Raw genomic sequence first — 27,348 nt, 5'->3', positions numbered from 1 at the left:
CGCAGTTTAAAAACTTAAATAATGCAGGAGTCCTTCCTTTTTTGGCTTTTCCAATAGATAATGAGCATTTTGAACACTTCCAAAGAGAGAAAGATATTTCAGGAATATTATATTCCTTATATTCAAAGATTATAAAAGTGAAATAGCGGCAGATGTCGTTATAAGACATGGCCAAGAACAAAAGAACCGCCACCCGAAGACAAAATCTCTCACTGACAACGATAACGAGGAACTTGTTAAATCCTTAAATCTTTTAGTTTTAGCCTTTCCCTCCAACGGCAGTCCCTGTCGGACAAACACAAGGCTCTCCAAAAATCGCTCCTTTCCCCGTGGTCTCTTCGCGTTGTTTTGGTCGTGGGTGGAGGCGGCATCTCCGCGTCGCTTGTCGCTCGCAGGCGGCTTTCTTGAAGGGGGTCGAGGTCGGAGTTGGGGTCGGTGCCGCGGGCGCGCGCGCGGGGGGGAAGCAACGGAAGTTAGCGATGGTGGTGCCTCTGGGTTCAGTTTCCAGAGTGGTTGCCTGCGTTGTTCTTCTTGTCGTGATTTGCTGTGCGGTCCTCGAGTGTGATGCTCAACGGTTGCCACAAGATGAAGGTACGCGATGACGACTAGAACCTCTCCTGTGATGGCAGTTGAGTTTTGCCTTTTGGCCCTCTGTTTTTGGGATAATTGCTCGGTGAATTCTGATTTTGAATCTCTGTCTCGCTCCTCTGTTGAGGCCTGCAAATTGAACGATAAAGTTGGGAACTTTCATCACATTTCTCAGCCCCTTTTTCTCGCAATTTGGTTCTTGTCCAAGAGATTTTATAGAAAGTACTGGGGGGTTGTGGAGGCGCTTTTTCTGCACTCTCAGAAAAACAGATGTCTTGCAGTACTTTCAGTCCACCAGTTTGAGTTGATACCTTCTCTTGAAAACGAAACTGGGATGTTTGGTATATATCAGAGTTTCGTGTAGATTTGAAACTTTCACGCGACTCCACATGATCTTATCACTAGTCCAATTAAAGATTCCGCGACGTTGATATTACAGAGTCTATTAGACATTTTTCTATACTGAATTCATGCTGTCAGACCAGTGGTCTTGTGTCGAGTAGCAATAATTGTGACTGATGGGCCTTCCTGATAAATTGCCATCACGACCCTTTTCTTAGGCCGCTTCCTGCAATTTTGGCTGCACTGATCTTGATATGTATAGAAATATTCCTGCTCTTTTCAAAAGGGACATCACGAAATAGAGATTCTCTCTGTTATCAGCCACCCAATACCCACCTGCAATAAGATGGTTGAATAAGTGGCATTCATTTCTTGGGTGTGAACCTGATCTCTGGATTGCAATGTGAAAGGTGCAATTGGTGTTTTTTTTTACCGCCCTGATTTGGTCAAACTTGAGAAGATTGGAGACTAGTCCTCTCTCGCCTATCATATGTATACATTGTTTACTTTTCCCACATCGAAGTGTAGATTAAATGTCCTGCTGGTCAACCCTCTGTTTGTGACTTTTCTTATGCTATACTAATAAGCAAGGCGGCATTGACATTTTATATGGATGACAAGGAAACGAGTCTATCTTGATCACCAATAACTATATCTTATCTTGCAAGCTCATCTTCCCATACATGCAGCTTGTACAAGCACTTAGTTTTAATTGAATCAAGTAAATATGACGCACTGTCTGGACTCTACTCGTTGCTGTACACTCCCGAGACTGAATAAAGCCTATCTTACTTGAGGTCGAGCTGATTTTAATCATCTTAACTGAGGGGCACTACCTTCCCTGGCTCTAAATCATTCGGTGCTTATGCACAAAACATGCCATGTAAAATAAGTACTTACAAGAGCTTGTATGCCTGGAGTCTAGAATTACCAGGGTCAAATGCAAATCACATGGGCATTTGAGACTTCAAACAACTCAAATCTTAAATCGACTCACAAGCACCTATTAGTGTACTTGTTCATTTGTTCCTTTGAAGTCTCTTTCATATCTCCAGGAATGGATACTAATAACTGATTTTCAACTTCTGGTTTGTGTTTGCAGTTGATACACTAAACACAATCGCCACGAAAATGCAAAACAAACACTGGAATGTAAGCGAAACGTCATGCAATGAGGGTATAGGTCTAAACGTGACCATCACTTCAGGAGTGATAAGCAATGTGACTTGCAACTGTTCCTTCAGTAGTGGCACAGTTTGCCATGTCACTAACATGTATGTATGAACCGACAATTTTTTTTTTCTTTTCTCTCGGTATTCTTCTTTCATGTGCATTAATTGCAATTTACCTATTCTTCTTCGTTTCGCAGCCAGCTGAAGGGACTTAATTTGACAGGGAGTTTTCCTGATGAATTTGGCAACCTCACTTACCTAACGGAAATGTAAGACCTGACTGCATGAGATCTTCCCATCTGGAAGATAATTAGGCCAAAAAATTTGAATGTGTCTGATGGGCCATGGTTCTTTATTTTCGTGGGGCCAATCACATAAAAACATGCCATGAGTTGGGTGAAGACTATCCTGGTTCCACCTTATCTTAGTATTGACAATGTTTTCCGTATTGATTCTTCTTGAGCACCTGGTTATCAATTTTCTCAAGCATGTGTCTATCTGAGAAATGTAGCAATCTTGGGAATCTAAATCGAGTAATTTCTCGGAAGTTTAGCAAACTATTGCTTGAGAATTGTAAAAGTTCTAAAGTGAGCATTCTTTGCAAGCAGAGACCTCACTCGTAACTACATCAGTGGATCGCTCCCTACAACTCTTACTCAGATACGACTTACCATTCTGTAAGTTAATCTTATGATATATCGGATATCATTTTCACAACTTAATTAGGAGTTCTTTAAAAAAGAAGCATAATTTTGTTTTCAATTTGGTAAGGTCGGCACTTGGAAATCGCATAAGTGGTATTCCCAAGGAAATTGGCAACATTAGCACGCTGGAGGAGCTGTAAGACTTGCTATAAATCATATACCTTTGTATTGAGAATTTGTTAGACCTGATGGTGATAATTTTTTGCCTATGCCTATGCTAGTGTACTAGAGGACAATTTTCTTGAAGGCACTCTTGAGCCAAACATTGGAAACTTGAGCCGCTTAAGGAAACTGTAAGTATATTAATTGGCACGCTTTTTCTTGGAACTCATTTCAGAAGTCCTTTCTTCTTGTTGTGAACTCTCTTGATTGCAAGGTTATAAAATGAATGATCTCACTCTAGTCTTTCTGCTTAAACTGGAATGTAGTTCCTCTTTGTTTGGCGAGATGAAGATACACTTTATTCTGTGCCATGTACATTTATACAATGATGCTTGATCTTCAGTGTTCCTAATTCGTAGATCTTCTTCTTCTTCTTCTTCTTCTTTTAATGTGCAGCCAGCTGTCTGCTAATAATTTCACGGGAACGATACCCGAATCCTTTGGCCATCTGAAGAACTTACAGACTTTGTAAGTGGCTTCATAATACTTATTATTTCTCAACTTACTGAATTTCCTTTGAGGGATTCTGATTAATAGACCACTTGCAGTCGTATAGACGGAAGCACATTATCAGGAAAGATACCTGATTTTATCGGCAATTGGACCAATATTACAAGATTGTGCGTATCCCAGTCCTTCTCAATTAGGGAAATTAATATTTACATATATGATTTATGAGATACTCGAAAGTTGTTCTTATATTGCGGCATTAAGTTTTCAGGGACATGCAAGGCACATCAATGGAGGGACCTATTCCGTCTAGCATATCTTTGTTAAAAAACTTAACGGAGTTGTGAGCATTCGATCCTGTGCAATCACTCTTTGTCTCTTATAATCTTGTAAGCTTGTATTTTATCACAAGAAGGTAGGACGGATCTTAATATTATGAGATGGACTGGTTTTATGTGCTTCCAGGAGAATATCAGATTTGAAAGGTTCAAGCTCAAATTTTCCTAATTTGGAGGGCATGAACATGAATACATTGTGAGCTCCATATTCGTGAATAATAATTGGTTTGTTTCTTTTGTCTCTTTTTTATAGCTAATGACCACTAACTATTGTATTTCACATCTCAGGATTCTGCGAAATTGCTTGCTTACTGGAACAATTCCGGATTACATTGGGGACTGGACAAGTTTGACAACATTGTAAGTTGCTATAATGAGGTGGATTTTAGTGGACAGGTTATCAGGCACCAACAGATTTTGGACCTGTCCCAGCAGATTATTGCATATGTTGAGAAGAGACTTGTTTCATGAATGAGAAATGCCTCAATCCGAAGATCAAATTACATGAACCTCTGCATTTTATTGTGAAAACTATCTGATTTGTCTCCTTTGTTTTCTCTTTGGGTAGAGACCTGAGCTTCAACAGATTGACCGGTAATGCTCCTGACAAGATGGGAGATTCTCTGGATTACATGTAATTACAAATTTTCTTGACCACTTATGATGTCTCAGCAAATATGTAGTTGGCTTTCCTTCCTCCTTAGTATCATATTAACCTCATATAGTTGGATTTTGAATAATTCTTTGGACAAGTGTTACAAAACTTCTATTTGTGAATGTAGGTACCTGACAAACAACTCCCTAACTGGAGCAGTACCCAGTTGGATAACAAGCAGCAAGCAATATCTGTTAAGTTTCCTATAAAAATCCAGTTTTTTGCTCTTGGTTTTCCATATGATTGTTACAGGTTGCAGGATTTGACTCATGATTCTTACTATGAGACTCATGGGTTCACGTTCGCTATCACTGTACTATTATCACGAGGGCTGAGAATGCACACTAACTGGGTCAAGTTATGAACTGCAGCGACTTATCTTACAACAGTTTCACCGGTTCTTCTCCTTCCAGTTGTCAGCAATCACAAGTGTGAGTCAATACACATTCTCTCTTAAGCCAGTAGTTCTATAGTTTTGTCTCATCCCCGCATTGCTGGAGTTACTATCTTACACATTTTGTTGCTTTCCAGCAATTTGGTTTCCAGCTATTCATCTAATGGAAGCAACTCGTAAGTCCCGTTGACTAAACGCTGCACAATTCCTTGATAACTGCATGTAAAATTATCTTCTTGACAATCTTTCTGGTCTGTCCCTTTAGCCTTTGGTGCTTGAACAAGGATCTACCATGCAGCGGGAAAGCACAATGTGAGTTTCACTATGTTTGCATTGTTCTTGAGCACAACCTATCAGAGCTACTTTTTGTCCCCTATCCTATTTCTTATGCAATATCATCCAACGCCATATGCAGACCATTCCTTGTTTATCAATTGTGGAGGAACCTCATTGACTGTTGATGGGAATCAATATGAAGAGGACAGTAGTCCGAACGGGCCATCATTTTTCTTTGCTTTTTCAGAAAAGTGGGCTTACAGCAGCACCGGAGTTTATATGGGAAATGTTTACGGTGATTACACCGCGAATAACCCATTTTCTCTGAATGTGAGTGGCTCGGGATTTTACCAAACTGCTCGTCTTTCCCCTTCGTCGCTCAGATACTATGGCCTTTGCTTGAGGGAAGGAAGTTACAAAGTGCGGCTCCATTTTGCTGAAATTCAATATTCCAACGATGAAACATTTAGCAGCCTCGGGAAACGTATATTTGATGTATCGATACAAGTAAGTGAAGTGAAATTTGGCACCTGATTATTGTTTTAATTTCATCTATTTTTGCTGAGTTATCGTCTTTTGTTGAGGAATTTGACTTGGGAAATTGTTATTATGACTGGGTGTGTGACAGGGCTGCACAGGACAATCCAACAAGAGCTTGATCTTTTCTTACCAAAATTCTTGTTAATTCTGCAGGGCAATCAAGTGTTGAAGGATTTTAATATTGCAGAGGAAGCCGGAGGTGCTGGAAAGGGCATATACAAGGACTTCGATAATATTACTGTGAATGGCAGTACTTTGGAGATTCATTTATATTGGTCAGGGAAGGGAACCACAGCCATTCCTGATAGAGGTACCTATGGACCACTTATTTCCGCTATTGCAGTGACGCCGAGTAAGTCAACGCTGATGTACAGATCTCTAATGCTCTTTCCTCATGTGGTCATTGAAGCATTCACGTATAAATATATTATTTTTTTTCCTGCTCGTAGACTTCCCTGTTGGAAGCGCTGGACTATCAGCTGGAGCAATCACTGGAATTGCGGTAGCTTCAGTGGTTCTCCTTGTATTGATATTACTAGTCCTTTGGCTAACTGGATTCTTAGGCGGCAGAGAAGTTGAAGATCCAGGTGAGATTATCATACTGACATGTCTACTCACGCAGGAATCTGTCCCTCTTTGATTCATCGCACAAGTACGATCTCAGGTTTATGACCATGAGGTAGTATAGGTGAATCTTCGCACAACAAATCCACTTTGAAGTTGACTTATTCTCTTGGCCAATCATCGGAATCTTCCATAAGATACCGCTAAATTGTTATTATGCTTGGTATCTTACCCTCCTGAGCAGTATGAAGCCCGTAGACAAAGGATGCAATCAATCCGTAGTCAACTCATCTGTTTGACACAAGCAGTCAATAGATTGGGAAATGGAAACTCTAAATAAAGGACTCATTACTCTAAATGTACTTGAAAAAAGAACTAGATTGTATAATGATGAAAATAAAAAAAAGGGCTGTATTTATCTGCTTTCTTTGTACTTTTTATGGAATTTTTATGAGTAAACTGTGACACCAGAAAAGTTGGCCTTTTTTGTTCTAACTAGGACTCCCTGTCTATGAGGCATGACCATATAGGTGAATCACTCTTCAGATTGAGAGTTTGTTGTGCAACCATGCTTTTTCCCTTCAGTTATTATTATCACGCTCCTGATATACACCTTGTTTATTTTTTTTTTTCAGAATTACGTGGGCTAGATCTCCAAACTGGCCATTTCACTTTAAGGCAAATCAAAGCTGCTACGGGCAACTTTGACTCTGTGAATAAGATAGGTGAAGGAGGGTTTGGGCCAGTTTACAAGGTAATTCACAATATGTTCATTACTTCATCCTCCATTCAATGTGAAGGAAGTGTCTGATAGATTTAGTATGTGTCTTTGGTTTAGACTTACCAGCCCGGATCTTGTCAAGCTAACTGTTTTTTTATTTTTCTATGGGATAACATCTGACCAGTAATGAGTCCTAAATTTGTATGTTTAATCACAGGGAACACTGTCAGATGGGACTATAATTGCTGTGAAGCAGCTTTCTTCTAAATCAAAGCAAGGCAATCGTGAATTTCTCAATGAGATAGGCATGATATCTGCTCTCCAGCACCCACATCTCGTAAAGCTTTACGGTTGCTGCATTGAAGGAAATCAGTTGTTGCTAGTTTACGAATATCTGGCTAACAATAGTCTTGCCCGCGCACTTTTTGGTAAAACATGCTTTCCCTAAGCTGGCTAATATGCTACTAATGTGCATTCAACTGAACTCTCTCTCTCTCTCTCTCTCTCTCTCTCTCTCTCTCCCAGGACGAGTTGAGCAGCAGATTGAGTTGGACTGGGCCACGAGAAAGAAAATATGTTTGGGAATAGCAAGGGGATTGGCTTACCTTCACGAGGAGTCTAGATTGAAAATTGTTCACAGGGATATAAAAGCGACAAATGTGCTGCTTGATAAGGAACTAAATGCCAAGATCTCAGATTTTGGTTTGGCCAAACTCGATGAGGAAGAGAATACGCATATCAGCACAAGGATAGCTGGAACAATGTAAGTCTTCTGTTATACTGGCTAATTCTCTTCTTTTAATGAGCTTTATCTAACGAACTTTTGATTGCTACATATCTGTAACGATTTCCCGAATGTCCTTCAGAGGTTATATGGCTCCGGAATATGCGATGAGAGGCTACTTGACAGACAAAGCTGATGTCTACAGCTTTGGAGTCGTCGCATTGGAAATTGTCAGCGGAAAGAGCAACACAAATTACAGGCCGAAGGAAGAATTTGTTTATCTCCTTGACTGGGTAACATACAGAGACTTCTAAGTTTTATAGAAATTATGCAGCCAACCTCTTCTGTTTCTAAAAGCAACCTGTTCCCCTCAATTGTTCCCGAAACTGTCTTCTGTCTCTACAAGCAAGATAACTGACTAATCTGCTCTTTCTATTTGTACATGATGAAAGGCCTATGTGCTACAAGAGCAAGGGAACGTTCTTGAGCTCGTGGATCCACGTCTCGGCTCGGATTACTCCGAGGAAGAGGCAGCGAGAATGCTAAACCTGGCTCTACTATGCACCAATCCTTCACCGACTCTCAGGCCACCAATGTCGTCCGTGGTGAGCATGCTCGAAGGGAAAAGCGCGATTCAAGCACCGATAATCAAGCGCGCCGCGACAAATCCAGATCCTAGGTTCAGAGCCTTCGAGGGGCTAGGTAATGATAACCAGACAAATTTCTCGACGTTCTCTCGGGACACTCACCAGGTGCCGAGAAGCATGTCCATAGAAGGTCCATGGATCGATTCTTCAGCTTCTGTCACGAGCAAGGATGAGACCCGCAACCATTCTTCAGAGAGGAAGCTTCTCCCAGATTTTTAGGACTTGAATTCGTTCAGTAATGATGACCTGACTGGATCACTGCATCAGCAATTTGAGGCCAAAATTAGACGATAGAACTATATTTGAAAAATCGTTAAAATATTTAGAACTAAATTGATTAGATTGAAAAGATTCGGGTGGATTTGTTTTTTTTTTTTCAGGTAGAATTGATTGTTGTATGATAAGTTTGAGAATATTTGGATGATTATTCTTCAGAAAAGCTGTCTTGTCAAAGTGGTTACACAAAAAATACAATACTTTGCTAGCAAAACAATCTTTAGGTAACTATGAGAATATCATTGTATTGTGAGTCGCAAATTCTTAAAAGAGTGGATTTCATAATAATTTGTACTTAATTATTATATATTTTTTTGTGACCATAAATAGACTCTCTACAAAATCATTTGCAAAAATAATATATTCACACATGTTCGGATTTGAAACTCACTGTTGGTGGACGTTAGCCCCGCAAGACTCATCCAGATAATAATAGAGCTGCACGGCGGTGGGATATTTTGCAAACCCTATAGCCTATCCCATTGCTCGTACATTAAAATATCTAAGTCCCCATCGATGTTAGACAAGAGCATCGCCCATTCGCAATGAAATAATTGCGAAATAGATCCCTCCAAGTCAAACTTACGTTGCTCTTACTTGTGCTGCTCTTTGAATAGTCCAGCAACAGCAGCAACAATAAGGACCTCAAAGGCAATGCCACAAAAACTACATATGTAGATCAGACGCGTGCAAGGATGAAAAATGAAACTCAGTTTTTCGGAAATTATGAATAGATTACAGGGTTAATATCACGAAAAATCTCAAACTAATATACATGTGATAAATTTATCATAAACTATTTTTTTGTCATAAATAATTTCAAACCGATACACCCGTGACAAATTTATCCCAAACTAAATTTTTTGACCACCAAAAATTTCAAGCTAGTACATTTATGACAAATTTGCCCTAGACTGGTAAATTTGTGATAAATTTACCATCCATTAGTTTTTCGTTAAAATTACCATCAAATTATTGAGTTGGATGACACGTCAAGCGGTTGACAGATGTATTAGTTTGGGATTTTTACCATTTGCTTGTCACAAATATATCAGTTTAGGGTTTTTTTTTGGTATTAACCCGATTTAACGGAAACTAACAAGGAGTAAAGTTGTCACATGTATATCAGTTTGAGATTTTTTATGGTAAAAAAATTTAGTTTTGGGTAAATTTGTCACGAGCGATGCAATTTGAAATTTTTTATGGTAAAAAAAATAGTTTGGAGTAAATTTGTTACATGTACAATAGTTTGGGGTAAATTTATCACAAATATACCATTTTGTATTTTTTGTGATAAAAAAATAGTTTTGAGTAAATTTATCACATGTGTATTTGTTTGGAATTTTTCGTGATATTAACCCTAGATTATATGGTAACTTATGTTTCAAATCATTTTTATATTGCGAAATTACAAAGTATTTAAATTATAAACAAGAAGTCAAATCATGCGCCCGACAAGGAATTTAAGAAAAAAAAACCACTAAAATAAAAGTCACTCCAAGCACACCTAGCAAAAATCACTCCGAACGAGTGAGGGGGTTTAGTACTCGACGGCAGATACATTTCTTTGGCTTGGAGTCACATGGCCTCTTTTATCCTCTGTTCCATTCATGAACAACGTCATGCATAAATAAGACTTGTCATCAAAATGCAATTGAATTCGATATGCAAATTTAGGCGAGCTTTGAAAGTCCCATGATTAACTTTAGCGGTGGATTCTAAGCATGCGCCGCTTCCCTATCTCGATTGAGATTATGTCCTTTTGGAAGAAAACTAGCGCAACGTCCGATCAATGGCGTCCAGGCAGCGGTGACTTGAATGGAAAAACTCGTAGGGACCCTTCGTCGCCAACTCGCTAAAGTGAAGAAAAATCAACTCGTTAGGAGTACGAATTTCTCGGGAGATGCACACGAAGACAAGGGCTCGTTAGTTATGGACAGTGACCACAAATGAGCTAATAATACATTAGTCAGATGTTTTGACATCAAATTTTGGCTAGTTCATTTAGTCACATACGGTAGGAAAAATTAGGGATTGAACCGACCCCTGAACAAAATACCATTCATTAATTATCAGTGAAATCTCACATGCTCGTAAAATATTATATGATAGATAAGTTAATGATTATTGGTCAAATGTCTGGACACTTAAATTTTAGCTAGTTTATATAGTCATTTCCTGTATAAGAAAATTAGAGATCCAACCTTGACCCCTCAACAAAATTACCATTTGCATAGTTCATGTTCGCATCTCAAAGTCGTGCATCGCACATGGCAATCTTATGGCCTCTCTGTAACGTTATCTCGGAGTATCCAACATGGAAATTTCCTTCTTCTTTTTTTCTTTTTGTTTTTATTATAGTAGCAAAAGGACAAGCCGGTGGGGGACACACGTGGGAAATTTCAGGGGGTGAAAAATCAAAGAGAAATGATTGCTCCCAAGACGAAGACGAAGACGAAGACGATCAAGCCCTTCGCAACAACCGCTGTCATTTGCACGGCAATCTGCTATGTTACTGTCCTAGTCGATTTTAAGATTAGCAATCAGTTTTGAATCATAAAAAAATAAATAATTAAAAATTATCGTGAGGTTTACTTTTTTAACAGTTTGTGACTCATAATATATTATTATTCTTACGATCACTCAAAAATTATTATACGAGTAAAACTAAAAATAAAAAAACTAATATTTTTCGAAACGAAAAAGCCCCAAAAGGAAATGAATGGGAAAGAGATTGTGATGGCACATCGAATTCTATTATCCCTTCCCCTTATGTTTGATCTCTCGCTTATTCTTCGGAGAGGTTAAAAAAGAAAAATGATACTTAATTAGCAATTTTAATAGACCAAGAAATAGTCCCGTCGATTTTGTGGATAGGGGATTCACATTTAGTGTCGGCAAATAGATAGTGTGTGGACATAAGTTGCGAAAGTAGGATGAAGATGGGGAGGAGTCAAGCCAATGCGTGGAGTGGTCACTGTCCATAACTAACGAGCCCTTGTCTTCGTGTGCATCGCCTGAGAAATTCTCGTACTCCGAGCTCGAAGGCTAATTATGCATAGATTACAGGGTTAATATCACGAAAAACTCCAAATTGATATGTAGTGATAAATTTATTCTAAACTATTTTTTTACTATAAATAATTTCAAATCGGTACACCCGTGACAAATTCACCCCAAACTAAATTTTTTGATCACAAAAAATCCAAGTCTGGTACACTTGTGATAAATTTGCCCCAAACCATTAGTTTTTCGTTAAAATTACCATGAAATCGTTGAGTTGGATGACACATCAAGCGGTTGATAGATGTACTAGTTTGGGATTTTTACCCTGTGTTTGTCACAAATATATCGGTTTATGGTTTTGCTTGGTATTAACCCGATTTAACGGCAATTAACAAAAGATAAATTTGTCACATGTATATCGGTTTGAGATTTTTGATAATAAAAAATTCAGTTTGAGATAAATTTATCACGAGCGTGCCAATTAAAAATTTTTTAAGGTAAAAAAAATAGTTTGGAGTAAATTTGTTACATGTACAACAATTTGGATTAAATTTGTCACAAATGTATCGTTTGTATTTTTGTGATAAAAAAATAATTTTGGGTAAATTTATCATAGATATACCAATTTGTGGTTTTTCGTTGTATTAACCTTAGATTATATGTTAACTTATGTTTCAAATCATTTTTATATTGCGAAATTTCGAAGTATTTAAATTAGAAACAAGAAGTCAAATCGTGAACGTGGCAAGGAGTTTAAGAAAAAAAAAACCACTAAAATAAAAGTCACTCCAAGCAGACCTAGTAAAAATCACTCCGACCGAGTGAGGGGGTTTAATACTCGACGGCAGATACATTTCTTTGGCTTGGAGTCACATGACCTCTTTTACCTCTGTTTCCGCATAACGTCATGCATAAATAAGACTTGTCATCAAAATGCAATTGAATTCGATATGCAAATTTAGGCGAGCTTTGAAAGTCCCGTGATTAACTTCAGTAGTGGATTCTAAGCATGCGCCACTTCCCTATCTCGATTGAGATCGTGTCCTTTTGGACAGAAAACTTGCGCACCGTCCGACCAATGGCGTCCAGGCAGCGGTGACTTGTGTGGAAAAACTCGTAGGGACCCTTCGTCGCCAACTCGCTAAAGTGAAGAAAAATCAACTCGTTAGGAGTAGGACCCTTTTGACCAAAAAAAAACAAAAAAAGGAACAGAGAAGTAGGACCCTCGATCATTTCTTTACTTGTCTAGCCGCCCCGACAAGAAAAGGGCTAATTAGCGACGAGCCTACGACGTCGCTTTTTGTGAAGATGACGCGATGTTTCTCCTTTTTAATTACTGTTGGCACTATGATTTTTAAGCTCGACAAGGAAGGACTGCCCAGTCAACCATGCAACGAGTGGACGGTATTTGACTGATTCGAGGAAACATGCATGCATGCTTTGACGACATCTCGTTTAAAAAGTCGATGGAACCTCAGCTCCATGATTTGGCAATTTGCAATTTGCTTCCACCCTTTAGGACGAGAAATTTATGCTCGTTAGATTCTTTTTTGTTTTGAACTTTCCGTGTTACCTTTTTCCTTCTTCGTACAGTGTCTTATAATAAGAGATATGTCGCCGACAAGTTGGTTATAAGATACTGTGCAAAGCACAGCCCGTTGATGCAAGAGCCGAAACTCCGACGACTCACTAAGCGCGGGAAACTACTATACCTGCCTACCTAATGATAGTCAACCAAAGTTAAAGTGGAGTCTACTTTCCCAACACCATCCCCTTAAACTGAGAAAAAAATACTTTTCTACTCTTCATCCTAGGGAATACCTCAAATTTTTTTGACGTCCCGGAGCTCAGAAAAAGTAGTTTAAGGACTTGCTCATATCTAACCTTTTTCCTTCCGGTGATTCGAAAATTCCGAGTGGATGGACTAGTCCTTCGTGTTCAAAAAAGGACAAGAAAAAAGCACCAAAAAAAGTCCTAAATCTATTGTGTTTGTACTAATTCGGTCTTAAACCTTTTAATTAGATTAATTTAGTCCTAAACCTTTTTGCATAGGTATCAATTCAATCTATCCGATCAATTTTACCTTGAAATCGTTGATGTGGACGCTAACGATACCACGTAAGACAGCTAACGTTGATGTTGACATTTTTAAATAATTTTTTTTGTTTGTCTGAATAGTTTGGCTTGGCCGACGAGGGTCGCCGACCCCAAACGACGGCTTGCGCACGTGGCCGGCGAGGGCCGCTACCCTAGCTCGGGGCCATGACCTTGCCGGCCAAGCCAAAGTTCAAAAAAAAGAAAAAAAAAAAGAGAAAAAAGAATTTATAATTCATTTTTTTAAAAAAAAATTAATAAGAAAAAGTCCACGTCGGCTCTAACCGTCTTACATGGCATCGTCGGCATCCACATCATCGATTTTCTGTTCAAAATTGACTAGATGGATTGAATTGGTACAAATATGAAAAGATTTAGGACTAAATTGATCTAATTGATAGATTTAAAACTGAATTGATGTCAATGCAATGGGTTTTGAACTTTTTTGGTACATTCCCCAAAAGGATGTCACTCTTTCGTGCCCGCCCGGTGCTTTGCTTCAATGGTCAATGGCCTTTGCACATTCCAACCGTGAATATATTACTACACTACGTGCGTTAACGCGGTTGAGAGTTTGACTCTAACACCGGCAAGAATGCGCGTGGACTGGGTGGATGATCTTCATCCAACTACCGAGTGCTTCCAACTTGGGGAAATTATCGTATTAAGGAGGTGAGATACAAGCTTCGTCATATCGATACGAAGCGAAGAGGCTAATGACCCACACAATTCAATTTTTCGATCTAACCATAAGAAACCCATGACCCCACTTGTACCTAAAGTCCCTCTAGGCCTTCATTAGTTCCCGATTCGATTTATATGTATCTGATCTCGATGTGTCCTAAATTCTAGGAAAAGTACATTAAAAGTGCTATAACTTTTGTACGGCGTTCACTTGAATGCCATAATTTTCAAAAATCGTTCACTTTCAAAAGTCGTTCATTTGATGTGACTTGGACACGTAGGAAAATCTGACGTGGCTCGTCGGAAAGGCGATGTGGCTCATCAGAAAGCTAACGTGTCACGCGAGGAAAAGTTACTTTAGCATTCAATTGAACGATTTTGCTCTGACGTGGCACTCAAGTGAACGATTTTTGAAAGTTATAACACTTAAGTGAACATTTTGAAAGTTATGATACTCAAGTGAATGCCGTACACAAATTATGACACTCATAATGTGCTTATCCCTAAATTCTATCTTTCATTTTGATAGCACGTGTTATCGTCCAACGGGAGGACCATAAAGTGAAAGGCAATGTGAATAAACGATCTCCTTTCCCCGTAAATCAGGTCTAGATCTTCCTACGTCCTTTAAATAAAAGTCTTGCAATGCTTTTTTCATTGCCAATAGTGGTCGTTGGTGTTCACCTAACAGCCCGCGCCTTTCGTGAGCCGTGGAGGAAACATCTCATTTGTCGAATGTATATAGCACTCCCACCAATTTCATCTTAAACTAAAATTTGAGCTCATTTTTCTTTCACAGCGATATGAAAATATTAAATTTAGTATTAACATCATGAAAAATCCCAAACTGCTATATCTATGATAAATTTATCTCAAACTATTTTTTTTATCACGAAAAACTTCAAACCTGTACGGTTGTGACGAATATACATAAAACTATTTTTTTGAATACCAAAAATCCTAAACTTGTACAAATGTGACAGATTTACCCTCAAATAATTTTTTTTACCACAAAAAACCCTAAGCTAGTATACTAGTAACAAATTTACCGTCCGTTAAATTGGGTTAATACCACGAAACATTTCAAATCAATACACATGTTATAAAGAGAGAGTAAAAATCCCAAGATGGTACACCCATCAATTGTCATGTGTCATATAACTTAGCAATTTGATGGTTGGATTTAACTAAAATTAATGAAGGGTAAATTTGTCACAGATGTATCAATTTGGGGTAAAATTGTCATAAGTTTACCAGTTTGGGATTTTTGTGGTTAAAAAAATAGTTTGGGATAAATTTGTCACATGTGTGTTAGTTTGGGATTTTCTGTGATATTAACTCTTGAACTTAAATGCTTAACAAGCAACCCGAATATCACTATTTAGATAAAACTTCACTAAAGATTGCATTTATAGTCAAATAATCTAACTTTGGAGTAAAAATAAACCTAAGTTATTTTAGAAATATAGATAGATGGAAAAAATAAGTCATTTCACCTATTATTGTTTTGTTGTAAACCTAAATTCACGATGGTATCGACTTCACTAGCCACCACAACTTAATGCTTGGGAAAATATTTTGCATGGAAAAGAACTAAATTTTACTAAATTTCTAATACAAAGTTAACAAATAAATAAGTAAATAATTGTTTAATTCGATCCATAACCCAAGATTTCCTATTAAATCGTCGGATTCTATTAATTAATTCACCCTTTAAAGTAAAATAATTCAAATCACACTTAGGATCCTATTTGTTTCGCAAAATTTTAATGATTAGGAAAATATTTTTCAAAAAGTAATTGCTTGTACCGCTAAAGAAATGAATGAACAAGAAAATATTTTATCATTAAAATAAATTTAAATAGATATTATTGTCAATAATGAAAATATGTTTCATTGTCTAATTATTTCAATCGATATAATTGATAGTTTTCAATAAAATATTTTTTAAATTATTCATTTTTCGGGAAATAAATGAAGCTTCATAGAGAGTTGATTTTTTTTTTCCAATTTGTTGATTTTTAAAGTAGATGCTTATTTCGACCAAAAAAAAAAGTAGATGCTTGCAATAAAGACCTGGAACCAAAATCAAAATATTGAATCACACCTTGTTTACGGATATTTCAAGTACTCTTTGTATGTTTAATGGAAAACATTTTGCAGTCGATGATACAAAATGCAGAAAAAGATTTGTATCTTGAAAATTATAAGTTTTCTTTTTCTAGTCATTTTTTATTTACAATAAAATATCAAATGGACATAAGCATTTTGAACACTTCCAAAGAGCGAGAGATATTTACGGAATATTATATTCCCGAGATTTATAAATTATAAAATAAAGGGTTAATATCATTAAAAAAACTCTAAATTAGTACACATGCCAAATATATCATAAATTATTTTTTGATCACAAAAAATCTCAAATTAATACACCTACGATAAATTTACCCAAAATTATTTTTTTATCATAATGAATCCTAAACTGGCATAAATTTGATAATTTTACCTCAAACTTTTTTGGCAAGCTAAAAATCTCAAACTGATATATATGTGACAAACTTACCCTTCGTTAATTTTTGTTAAATCGGATTAATACCATGAAAAATTTCATACTAGTACATTTGTGACAAACAAGAATAAAAATCTCAAACTAGTATAGCCATCAACCGTCACGTATCATCCAACTCAACAATTCTATGGTAATATTAAACGGACAATTAACGAATGATAAATTTCTAACAGGTGTACTGATATGGGTTAAAATTATCGTGGGTATGCCAGTTTGGGGATTTTAATGGTTAAAAAAATAATTTCAGATAAATTTGTTATGAATTTTTTGTGGTGAAAAAAATTGAGGTAAATTTGTTATAGATATATTATTTTGGGATTTTTAGTGATATTTAGCCTAAAGTAAAATACTGCAGATGTCGTTATATGACATGACCAAAGAACCACCCCACCGAGAATGATAACGAGGAGAGTCCTTAAAATCTTTTACTTCAGTCTTTCCCTCCAACGGCAACGCTCTCCAAGAATCCCTCCTTTCCTCGTCTCTTTGCGCTGTCTTGGTCGGGTTCGAGGCAGCATTTCCTCGTCGTTTTTGCACTCGCAAACGGTTTTCGCAAGGTGGGTCGAGGGCCGGAGTTGGGTCGGCGTCGAGCGCGCGCGGGGAAAGTGACAGAAGTTAGCGATGGTGGTGCTCCTGTGTTCGGTTTCCAGAGTGGTTGTCTGCGTTGTTCTTGTCGTGGTTTGCTTTGCGGTCTTCGATTGTGATGCTAAACTTTTGCCACAGGATGAAGGTACGCGAGAACGACTAAAAACCTTTCCTTTAATGGTTGTTTGGTTCTGCTTTTTGACCCTCTGTTTTTGGGGATAGTTGCTTTGCGAATATCCTGAATCTCTCTCAGGCTCTTCTCTGTTGAGGTCTGCAAAATGAACTGTAAAGTTGGGAACTTCCATCAAATTTTTCAGCCCCTTCCTTCTTGTAATTTGTTTCTTGTCCAAGAAATTTTAGAGAAAGTATTGGGGGTGAGGGGAGATGCATTTTTCTGTTCTCTCATTTCCTTTCAGGAGAACTCTGCCTAGCTGACAGAGCAGGGAACGAGGCGGCCGACGACGCCGACGGCCACCACCCCCGGCCGCTTTAAAAGTTTTATTATTATGAGAAATTTAAGCATCATTTTCATCTCCCTTCTCTCAACCGAAAAATCCTACGTTGATAATTAGATTATCAAATCTTTTCCAAGTACTTTCGTCTTTGCTCACTTTTTTCACCGATACTCTTCCTTTAACCGATCGAACCGGCAAATTATTGGTTGTTGGCGAGGGCAATCTCTTTTTCCCGACCTCCTTTTCAATCCTAACCTTGTTAGGGTATGAAATTTAGGACTCTAAGGAAAAAATCAGCGGACTCCACATGATCTTAACACTTGTCCAATTGAAAATTCCGGGTTGTTGATATCACACAGTATTTCAGATATTTTTCTACATTGAATTGATGCTGTCAGACTAGTGGTCTTGTGTCGGGTAGCAACAATTGTGATTGATGGGCCTTTCCTGATAAATGGCCACCAACTCACATGATACGCCGCTTCCAGCAATTTGGTTGCACTGATTTTGATCTGTATAGAAAAATTCCTGCTCTTTTCAAAAGGGACATCCCGAAATAAAGTCTCTCTCTGTTATCAGCCAGCGAATAACCACCAGAAATAAGAATGAAGTGTAGATTAAATGTCCTGCTGGTCAACCCTCTGTTTGTCCTTTCTTCTGCTGTTCTAATACGGAAGGTGGCATGGACATTGTATTTGCATGACAATGGAATGAGTCCATCATGATCGCTTGTAACTATATCTAATCTTGCAAGCTCATCTTCCTATACATGCAGCTTGTATAAGCACCCAGTTTTGATCGAATCGAGTAAATATGAAGCATTGTTTGAAGTTTACTCATTGCTCTACAGTCCCGAGATTGAATAAGCCTTTCTTTACTTGGGGTGGAGCCAAATTTAGTCATTTTAACCGAGGGGCGCTACCTTCCGTGGCTCCAAATCATTCTGGTTTGTGTTTGCAGTTGATACACTAAACACAATCGCCACGAAAATGCAAAACAAACACTGGAATGTAAGCGAAACGTCATGCAATGAGGGTGTAGGTCTAAACGTGACCTTCACTTCAGGAGTGATAAGCAACGTGACTTGCAACTGTTCCTTCAGTAATGGCACAGTTTGCCATGTCACGAACATGTAAGATGACCTGACAGTTTTTTGTGTTTCTCTCGGTATCCTTCTTTCACGTGCACCAATTGCATTTTACCTATTCTTCTTCGTTTTGCAGCCAGCTGAAGGGACTTAATTTGAAAGGGACTTTTCCTGATGAATTTGGCAACCTCTCTTATCTAACAGAAATGTAAGAAAGACTTGACTCATGATATCTTCCCATCTGGAAGGTAATTAGGCCAAAGAACTTGTATGGGTCTGATGGGCCATTGTTTCATTATTTTCATGAGGAAATCACAGAGAAGCTTGCTATGATTTGGGTGAAGACTATTCTGGTTCCACCTTAATCTTATTATGATTTTAAACACCTGTTGATCAATTTTCTCGAGCATGTATCTGTCTGAGAAATGTAGCACGTGGAATTCAAATCAACCAATTTGTTGGAAGTTTAGCAAACTATAATTGTAAAAGTTCTAAAGTCATCATTCTTTGCAAGCAGAGACCTCACTCTTAACTACATCAGCGGAACGCTTCCCACAACTCTTGCTCAGATACCACTTACCATTCTGTAAGTTAATCCTATCAAACATCAGATATCATTATCACAACTTACTTAGGAGTTCTTTAAAAAGGAAGCATAATTTTGCTTTTGATTTTCAGTTCTGCACTTGGGAATCGCTTAAGTGGTATTCCCAAGGAAATTGGAGACATTAGCACGCTGGAGGAGCTGTAAGACTTGCTATAAATCATATACCTTTGTATTGGGTATTTGTTAGACCTGATGGTGAAAATTTTATGCCTATGCTAGTGTACTAGAGGACAATCTGCTTGAGGGCGCTCTTGAGCCTAACATTGGAAACTTGAGCCGCTTAAGGAAACTGTAAGTAAATTGAGTACATTAAGTCCCGTCTTCTTGTTTGTGAGCTCTCTTGATCGCGAGATCATAAAATGAACAATCTCACTCTAGTCTTTCTGCTTAAACTGGAATTTAGTTCCTCTTTGTTTGGGGAGATGAAGATACACTTTATTCCATGTTATGTACATTTATACATCGATTATTGATCCTTCAGAGTTCCTAATTCATAGATCTTTTTCTTTTGTGCAGCCAGCTGTCTGCAAATAATTTCACGGGAACAATTCCCGAATCCTTTGGCAATCTGAAAAACTTACAAACTTTGTAAGTGGCTTCATAATACTTATTATTTCTCAACATACTGAATTTCCTTTGAGGGATTTTGATTTTTAGACCACTTGCAGTCGTATAGATGGAAGCACATTATCAGGAAAGATACCCGATTTTATCGGAAATTGGACCAATATTACAAGATTGTGCGTATCCCGATCCTTCTCAATTAGGGCCAAAAAGACTTATTTATATGATTATGGTGTATTGAAAGTTGTTATTATATGACGGCATTAAGTTTACAGGGACATGCAAGGCACATCTATGGAGGGACCTATTCCTTCTAACATATCTTTGTTGACAAACTTGGTGGAGTTGTGAGCATTCGATCTTGTGCAATTGTTCTCTGTCTTTTATAATCTTGTAAGCTTGTGTTTTGCCACGAAAGGTAGAATGGATGTTAAGGTTGCATGATGGAGTGGTTTTACATGCGTCCAGGAGAATATCTGATTTGAAAGGTCCAAGCTCGAATTTTCCTGATTTGAAGGGCATGAACATGATGGCGACTTTGTGAGCTCAATAGACTGGATGTTTGATTTGTTTCTTTTCTCTCTATTTATTATAGCTGATTACCATTAACTATTATTCATGTCTCAGGATTCTGAGGAATTGCTTGCTTAATGGCTCAATTCCAGATTACATTCGGGGATGGACAAGTTTGAAGACATTGTAAGTTGCTAAAATGACGTGGATATTTTGTTTGATCATAAGACATATCCTCTTTTCTTTGCAAAGTCCAGGTGGTTATTAAGCACTGACAGATTTTTGGACTTGTCCCCGCAGATTATTGCATTTTTATCAGAAGTGATTTGTTTCATGAATGGGAAATGCCCCAAACTGAAGATCAAATTGCATGATTTCTGCAAGTTTTCTTGAGAAAACTATCTGATTTGTCTCCTCTTTTTCTTATTTGGGTAGAGACCTGAGCGTCAACAGATTGACCGGTCAAGTTCCTGATACAATGGGAGATAATCTGCAGTACATGTAATTATGAATTTTCTTGACTACTCCTAATGTCTCAGCAAATATGTAGTTGACTTTCCTTCCTCATTAGCGCCTTATACACCTCATATAGTTGGATTCTGAACAATTTTTTTGGACAAGTGTTACATAACTTTTATTTGTGAATGTAGGTTCCTGACAAACAACTCCCTTACTGGAGAAGTACCTGGTTGGGTAAAGAGCAGCAATGATTATCTGTTAGTCTCCTATGAAAATATCCAGTTTTTGTTCTTGGTTTTTCCGTAGACTGTCAAAGATTGCAGGATTTGACTCTATGAGACTCATGGGTTCACATATGATATATCACTTTTCAATGTTGTACTGTTATTATTTAAGGGGGTGAATATGCCACTAACTAGGTCAAGGTATCCCGCAGCGACTTGTCTTACAACAATTTCACCGGCTCTTCTTCAACCAGTTGTCAGCAATCACAAGTGTGAGCCAATGCCATTCTCTCTTAAGGCAGAAATTTTATAGTTTTTTTTCTCATCCCCATGTTTCTGGAGTTATTATCTAACATAACGGGTCACTTTCCAGGAACTTGGTTTCCAGCTATTCATCTAACGGAAACAACTCGTAAGTCTCTTTGGCTAAGAGCTATACCAAATTGTAGATGATCACAGGTGAAAATTATATGACCAACAGTCTTTCTGGCTTATCCCATTAGGCTCTGGTGCTTGAAGAAGGGTCTACCCTGCAGCAGGAAAGCACAATGTGAGTTTTACTATGTTTGAATTGTTGTAGAGCATCAACTGTTGAGCTACTTTTGTCCCCTGTCATGGCTCATGCAATATCATCCAACGACACATGCAGATCACTCCTTGTTTATCAATTGTGGAGGAACCAAAACGACTTTTGACGGGGATCAATATGAAGAGGACACCAGTCCGAATGGGAAATCGATTTTCTCTTCTTCTTCTTCAGAAAATTGGGCTTACAGCAGCACCGGACTTTATATGGGAAATGATGATGCTGGTTACATAGCGGATAACCCATTATCCATGAATGAGGACAGCGCAGAATTGTACCGAACGGCTCGCGTTTCCCCTTGGTCAATCAGATACTATGGCCTTTGCATGATGAAAGGACCTTACAAAGTGCGGCTCCATTTTGCTGAAATTCAATATTCTGACAATGAAACATATAGCAGCCTCGGCAGACGTATATTCGATGTATCAATACAAGTAAGTGAAATGAAATTTGGCACCTGATTATTGTTTTAATTTCATCTATTTTTGCTGAGTTATCGTCTTTTGTTGAGGAATTTCACTTGTTATAATGACTTGTGTGACACGGCTGCCCACTGCAATCCGACAAGAGCACGATCTTTTCTTACCGAAATTCTTGGTAATTCTGCAGGGCAATCAGGTGTTGAAGGATTTTAATATTGCAAAGCAAGCGGGAGGTGTTGGGAAGGGCATACACAGGGACTTCGACAATATTACTGTGGATGGAAGTACTTTGGAGATTCATTTATATTGGTCAGGGAAGGGAACCACAGCCATTCCTGGTAGAGGTACCTATGGACCACTTATTTCCGCTATTGCAGTGACGCCAAGTAAGTCAACGCTGATGTACAGATCTCTAATACTCTTTCCTCATGTGGTCATTGAAGCATTCACGTATAAATATATCATTTTTTTCCTGCTTGTAGACTTCCCTGTTGGAAGCGCTGGACTATCAGCTGGAGCAATCACTGGAATTGCGGTAGCTTCAGTGGTTATCCTTGTAGTGATATTACTAGTCCTTTGGCTAACGGGATTCTTAGGCGGCAGAGAAGTTGAAGATCCAGGTGAGATTATCATACTGACATGTCTACTCACGCAGGAATCTGTCACTCTTTGATTCATCGCACAAGTATGATACTTAATTCAAGGCTGTATATATCTGCTTTCTTTGTACTTTTTTTGGAACTCTAAAGAGTAAACTGTGACACTGCAAAAGTTGGCCTTTTTCCTTGTAACTAGGATTGCATGTCTATGAGGCATGACCATATAGGTGAATCACTCCTCAGATTGAGAGTTTGTTGTAGAAGTATTATTATCGAACTCCTGATATGCACCTTGTTTATTTGTTTTTTTCAGAATTACGTCGGCTAGATCTCCAAACTGGCCATTTCACTTTAAGGCAAATCAAAGCTGCTACGGGCAACTTCGACTCTGTGAATAAGATTGGTGAAGGAGGGTTTGGGCCAGTTTACAAGGTAATTCACAATATTTTTCATAACTCTGATTTTCCATTCAATGTGAAGGAAGTGTCTGATAAATTCATTATGTGTCTGTTTTAGACTTGCCAACCTGGATCTTGTCAAGCTAACCATTTTTTTTATTTTATGAAATAACATCTGATCAGTTATGAGGCTTAAATTCATATGAATAATCGCAGGGAACACTTTCGGATGGAACTATAATTGCTGTGAAGCAGCTTTCTTCTAAATCGAAGCAAGGCAATCGTGAATTTCTAAACGAGATAGGCATGATATCTGCTCTCCAGCACCCAAATCTCGTAAAGCTTTACGGCTGCTGCATTGAGGGAAATCAGTTGTTGCTAATTTACGAGTATCTGGAGAACAATAGTCTTGCCCGCGCACTTTTTGGTAAAACACGCTTTCCCTAAGCTGGCTAATATGCTATTGATGTGCATTCAACTGAACTCTCTCTCTCTCTCTCTCTCTCTCTTCAGGACGAGATGAGCAGCAGATTGAGTTGGACTGGACCACGAGAAAGAAAATATGTTTGGGAATAGCAAGGGGATTGGCTTACCTTCACGAGGAATCTAGATTGAAAATTGTTCATAGGGACATAAAAGCGACAAATGTGCTGCTTGATAAGGAACTAAATGCCAAGATCTCAGATTTTGGTTTGGCCAAACTCGATGAAGAGGAGAATACGCATATCAGCACAAGGATAGCTGGAACAATGTAAGTCTTCTGTTATTCTGGTTAATTCTCTTCTTTTAATTAGCTTTATTTAATGAACTTTTGATTGCTACATATCTGTAATGTTTTCCTTGAATGTCCTCCTATGGCCATATTCACCATTGCTATTTTGCCTTGCCTCAGAGGTTACATGGCTCCTGAATATGCCATGAGAGGCTACTTGACAGACAAAGCCGATGTCTACAGCTTTGGAGTCGTCGCTTTGGAAATTGTCAGCGGGAAGAGCAACACAAATTACAGGCCAAAGGAAGAATTTGTTTATCTCCTTGACTGGGTAACATACAGCAACTTTTAAGGTTTATAGAAATTATGCAGCCAAGCTTTTATTGGACTTGAAGCTCTCTTTCTCTACTTTCTGTGTGTTTGCTTTGAAGACTTGCAAGTAGAATGATGGCATGTGACTTCAGTATTAATGATGGAACAAGCTATTTGGGACAAATTTGATCATAGTAGACAAATATATGAAGGAATAATTTCTTTGAAGGACTCCTCCCTAAAAAGAAAAGAAAAAGAAAAGATGAGTTAGAAGCTTATAATATTGTCATACTGGTATGTATGCATGAGCATGCTCAGCGGTGGAGAATAGGAATGCATGAACATGATGAGATTCCATCTATCAGTAACCTATTCCCCTTAATTGTTCCTAACACCGTTTCTGTTTCTAAAAGAAAGATAACCGACTAATCTTCTATTTCTGTTTGTACATGATGAAAGGCCTATGTGTTACAAGAGCAAGGGAACGTTCTTGAACTCGTGGATCCACGTCTCGGCTCAGATTACTCCGAGGAAGAGGCTATGAGAATACTAAACCTGGCTCTACTATGCACCAATCCTTCACCAACTCTCAGGCCACCAATGTCGTCTGTGGTGAGCATGCTTGATGGAAAAAGCCCAATTCAAGCACCGATAATCAAGCGCACCGCAACAAATCCAGATCCAAGGTTCAGAGCCTTCGAGGGGCTAGCTAATGATAGCCAAACAAATTTCTCGACATTCTCTCAGGACACTCCCCAGGTGTCGGGAAGCATGTCCATAGAAGGTCCATGGATCGATTCTTCAGCTTCTTTCACGAGTAAGGATGAGACCCGCGGCTATTCTGCAGAGAGCAAGCTTCTCCCAGATTTTTAGGACTCAGATTCGTTCAGTAACTATTATGGGTTCATCATTTTTTCTATGCAAGTGTAAAGGAGTTAGATGGTGGAAATATACGGAATAAGGATTCCGCTGAGAATTGAGCACGTTCTGGCCTTTAGGCACAAGGTCTGGCTTCATCTGGGTGACTCTGGATTGAAAATTTTTCGTACTTTTGGATTTTTCGGAACGGTATGTGCATCACGAATTCACCCATCTTTCGCCATGGAAAATCCAAGATTTTATTCAGGAGAATGCTCTGTTTCCTTCATCGTTTTAACTTGATTTGATATGACAGAAGTACCTAAGATATGGAGCTAAGTTTCAGGAATGTCTAGTTGCTAAGCTCGCTGTTTGGACATTGAAGATGTATTGATTTCAGGCATTGTCTGTGGTTACACTAATAGTTTAGAGGTTGACCTCCTAAAAAACACTCAGGGTCTGTTTAACATTGATTCTGTTCCCAAAAAATGATTCCGATCAAAATCACTTTTTTTGATTCCGTTCCCTAGATAATTTTTTGAGAATCAAAACGCCTTTGGTAACTGTTTAAAATTTTTGTTCCCGGAACGGAAACGCGTTTGGTAGCTACACAAAATTTTCGTTCCCAATTTTTCATTTAAATCAAATAATTATATAATCACATTTGATGGCAAAGACGGAAAATAATCAAATAGTGATTATGGAGCAAAAAAAAAAAAAAGTAACAAAATTTCCGTTCCCAATTTGTTTGTCGATTTTTCATGAGTATGCGATCGTTTATATTGTTTGAAAAGTAATTCGTATTACATTTACAAAATTTGTCTAAATCATTTGTTTGTTATTATTTCTCATGACTTTTAGATTGATTACCCAAAAAAAATGAAAGAAAAGCTCCTCATTGTGTAATCGCCTATAGTTTTGCATTCTTGTAATTACACATCGTACAAGTTTATAAGACCCGCAACTCAACTACATTGATTTTTTCTTCACTCGACTTGACAAAATTTTTGTGCGGCTCGAAAAATGGAGAAAAAATGGAGATTTAGTTCGCGACGCAAAGGGTTGGGTCCAGTCTTTAATAATAATAAAAAAGATAAAAGTTGAAAAAACATAATAGGAAATAAAAAATAAAAAATTAATTAGAATAAAAAATAAAATAGCTAAAAATTTGAAAAAAATGCGTATTAGAGGTCCCTTAATATAAAAAATAAATTAGATTTAAATTTTTTCTAAAAAATAATTTTTTAAATATAAATATAAATATAAATATAAATTGAATTTAAAAATAAGCTTAAAATTTTACAAAAAAAAAAACTAATTTTAAAAAAAAAGGGTTGGGGGAGGGGAAGAATCTGGTAACAAGATTTTTTTTTCAAAATTTTAGCTATTTTCAATCTTAATTTTTTTAATTATTTTTTAATTATTAAATTAAAAATCTAAATATTTTTTATTTCCCCATTTCTTAAATTTTTAAATTTTTTATTAAATTTTCCTTAAATAAAAATTTTAATTTAATAAAATTAGTTTTTAGCAATTCTTAAAATTGAATTTTAATTTATTTTAATTTATGTAAAGTTGAAAATCCACGTGGACTTTTTTTTTTTTTTAAAATAATACCATTTTATATTAAAAATTTAATTATTAGTATGATGGATAAGTTATAAGTATATTGTGCAAAAAAGTGATTCTCAAAAGTGTTCCAAAACACCAGAATCATCTTTTTTTTGCTTTTGAAAAGTGGTTCAAAAGTGTTCCCAGGACTAGAATTAAAATCATTTTTTTTTCATTACCAAACATGTTTCTGATCTTTTTTTATTTATGGGAACAGAAACAGAGGATCAGAAGCACCGCCAAACAGACCCTCATTAGCATTACTTAATGTGATCTTTTAACTCGTCTTGATCATTTACTGAACTATTGTCGTTTTACCAGCATTAGTATCTTTATAGATGTTAAAAAGATGGAGTACACTGATTGAAGAAAGCATATAAGAGGATGGATTTGAAAGACACGCCAAACATGTTTTCAAAATTCCCATTCTTATTGGGAGTTTCTGGTTTT

General features: G+C 37.6%; 2 protein-coding genes across 3 annotated transcripts; both read left to right on the top strand.

Annotated features, from left to right (window-relative positions):
- The first annotated feature begins 134 nt into the window (after positions 1-134).
- Positions 135-25,500, top strand: LOC115731583 (probable LRR receptor-like serine/threonine-protein kinase At1g53430). The gene is made up of 27 exons (XM_048275417.1): positions 135-235; positions 7,000-7,004; positions 17,317-17,433; positions 17,472-17,636; positions 18,907-19,078; positions 19,170-19,241; positions 19,551-19,619; positions 19,712-19,780; positions 19,860-19,931; positions 20,157-20,228; positions 20,309-20,380; positions 20,480-20,551; positions 20,673-20,744; positions 20,832-20,903; positions 21,153-21,218; positions 21,368-21,433; positions 21,613-21,672; positions 21,774-21,812; positions 21,904-21,950; positions 22,050-22,420; positions 22,596-22,794; positions 22,891-23,028; positions 23,321-23,439; positions 23,622-23,832; positions 23,919-24,156; positions 24,298-24,448; positions 24,889-25,500. Exons 4-27 carry the CDS (start codon positions 17,528-17,530, stop codon positions 25,300-25,302), a joined length of 3,042 nt encoding a protein of 1,013 aa, XP_048131374.1. The 5' UTR covers positions 135-235; positions 7,000-7,004; positions 17,317-17,433; positions 17,472-17,527; the 3' UTR covers positions 25,303-25,500.
- On the top strand, positions 166-8,543 carry LOC115731884 (probable LRR receptor-like serine/threonine-protein kinase At1g53440). 2 transcript variants are annotated; one of them, XM_030662562.2, is made up of 24 exons: positions 166-591; positions 2,033-2,204; positions 2,300-2,371; positions 2,711-2,779; positions 2,874-2,942; positions 3,028-3,099; positions 3,365-3,436; positions 3,517-3,588; positions 3,690-3,761; positions 3,884-3,952; positions 4,045-4,116; positions 4,325-4,390; positions 4,539-4,604; positions 4,783-4,842; positions 4,943-4,981; positions 5,071-5,117; positions 5,221-5,588; positions 5,775-5,973; positions 6,071-6,208; positions 6,836-6,939; positions 7,124-7,334; positions 7,432-7,669; positions 7,773-7,923; positions 8,083-8,543. In XM_030662562.2, exons 1-24 carry the CDS (start codon positions 480-482, stop codon positions 8,494-8,496), a joined length of 3,024 nt encoding a protein of 1,007 aa, XP_030518422.2. In that variant the 5' UTR covers positions 166-479; the 3' UTR covers positions 8,497-8,543. The 2 variants fall into 2 exon arrangements, with proteins under 2 accessions (XP_030518422.2, XP_048131375.1); XM_048275418.1 differs by having other exon boundaries at positions 6,821-6,939.
- Positions 25,501-27,348: the final 1,848 nt, after the last annotated feature.

This window comes from Rhodamnia argentea, chromosome 2, assembly GCF_020921035.1.
Source record: "Rhodamnia argentea isolate NSW1041297 chromosome 2, ASM2092103v1, whole genome shotgun sequence".
In the NCBI taxonomy this organism is placed as follows: domain Eukaryota; kingdom Viridiplantae; phylum Streptophyta; class Magnoliopsida; order Myrtales; family Myrtaceae; genus Rhodamnia; species Rhodamnia argentea.
Note: the sequence above shows the minus strand (reverse complement) of the source record. Positions and strands in the feature narration are given on the sequence as shown.

Bases quoted from the DNA above. Each gene is read 5' to 3' on its own strand.
- LOC115731884 (XM_048275418.1), top strand. From the start codon at position 480: ATGGTGGTGCCTCTGGGTTCAGTTTCCAGAGTGGTTGCCTGCGTTGTT. The intron at 2,780-2,873 runs GTAAGTTAATCT...CAATTTGGTAAG, and splicing joins CAGATACGACTTACCATTCT to GTCGGCACTTGGAAATCGCA. The intron at 7,335-7,431 runs GTAAAACATGCT...TCTCTCTCCCAG, and splicing joins TCTTGCCCGCGCACTTTTTG to GACGAGTTGAGCAGCAGATT.
- LOC115731583 (XM_048275417.1), top strand. From the start codon at position 17,528: ATGGTGGTGCTCCTGTGTTCGGTTTCCAGAGTGGTTGTCTGCGTTGTT. The intron at 19,079-19,169 runs GTAAGATGACCT...TTCGTTTTGCAG, and splicing joins GTTTGCCATGTCACGAACAT to CCAGCTGAAGGGACTTAATT. The intron at 22,795-22,890 runs GTAAGTCAACGC...TCCTGCTTGTAG, and splicing joins CGCTATTGCAGTGACGCCAA to ACTTCCCTGTTGGAAGCGCT.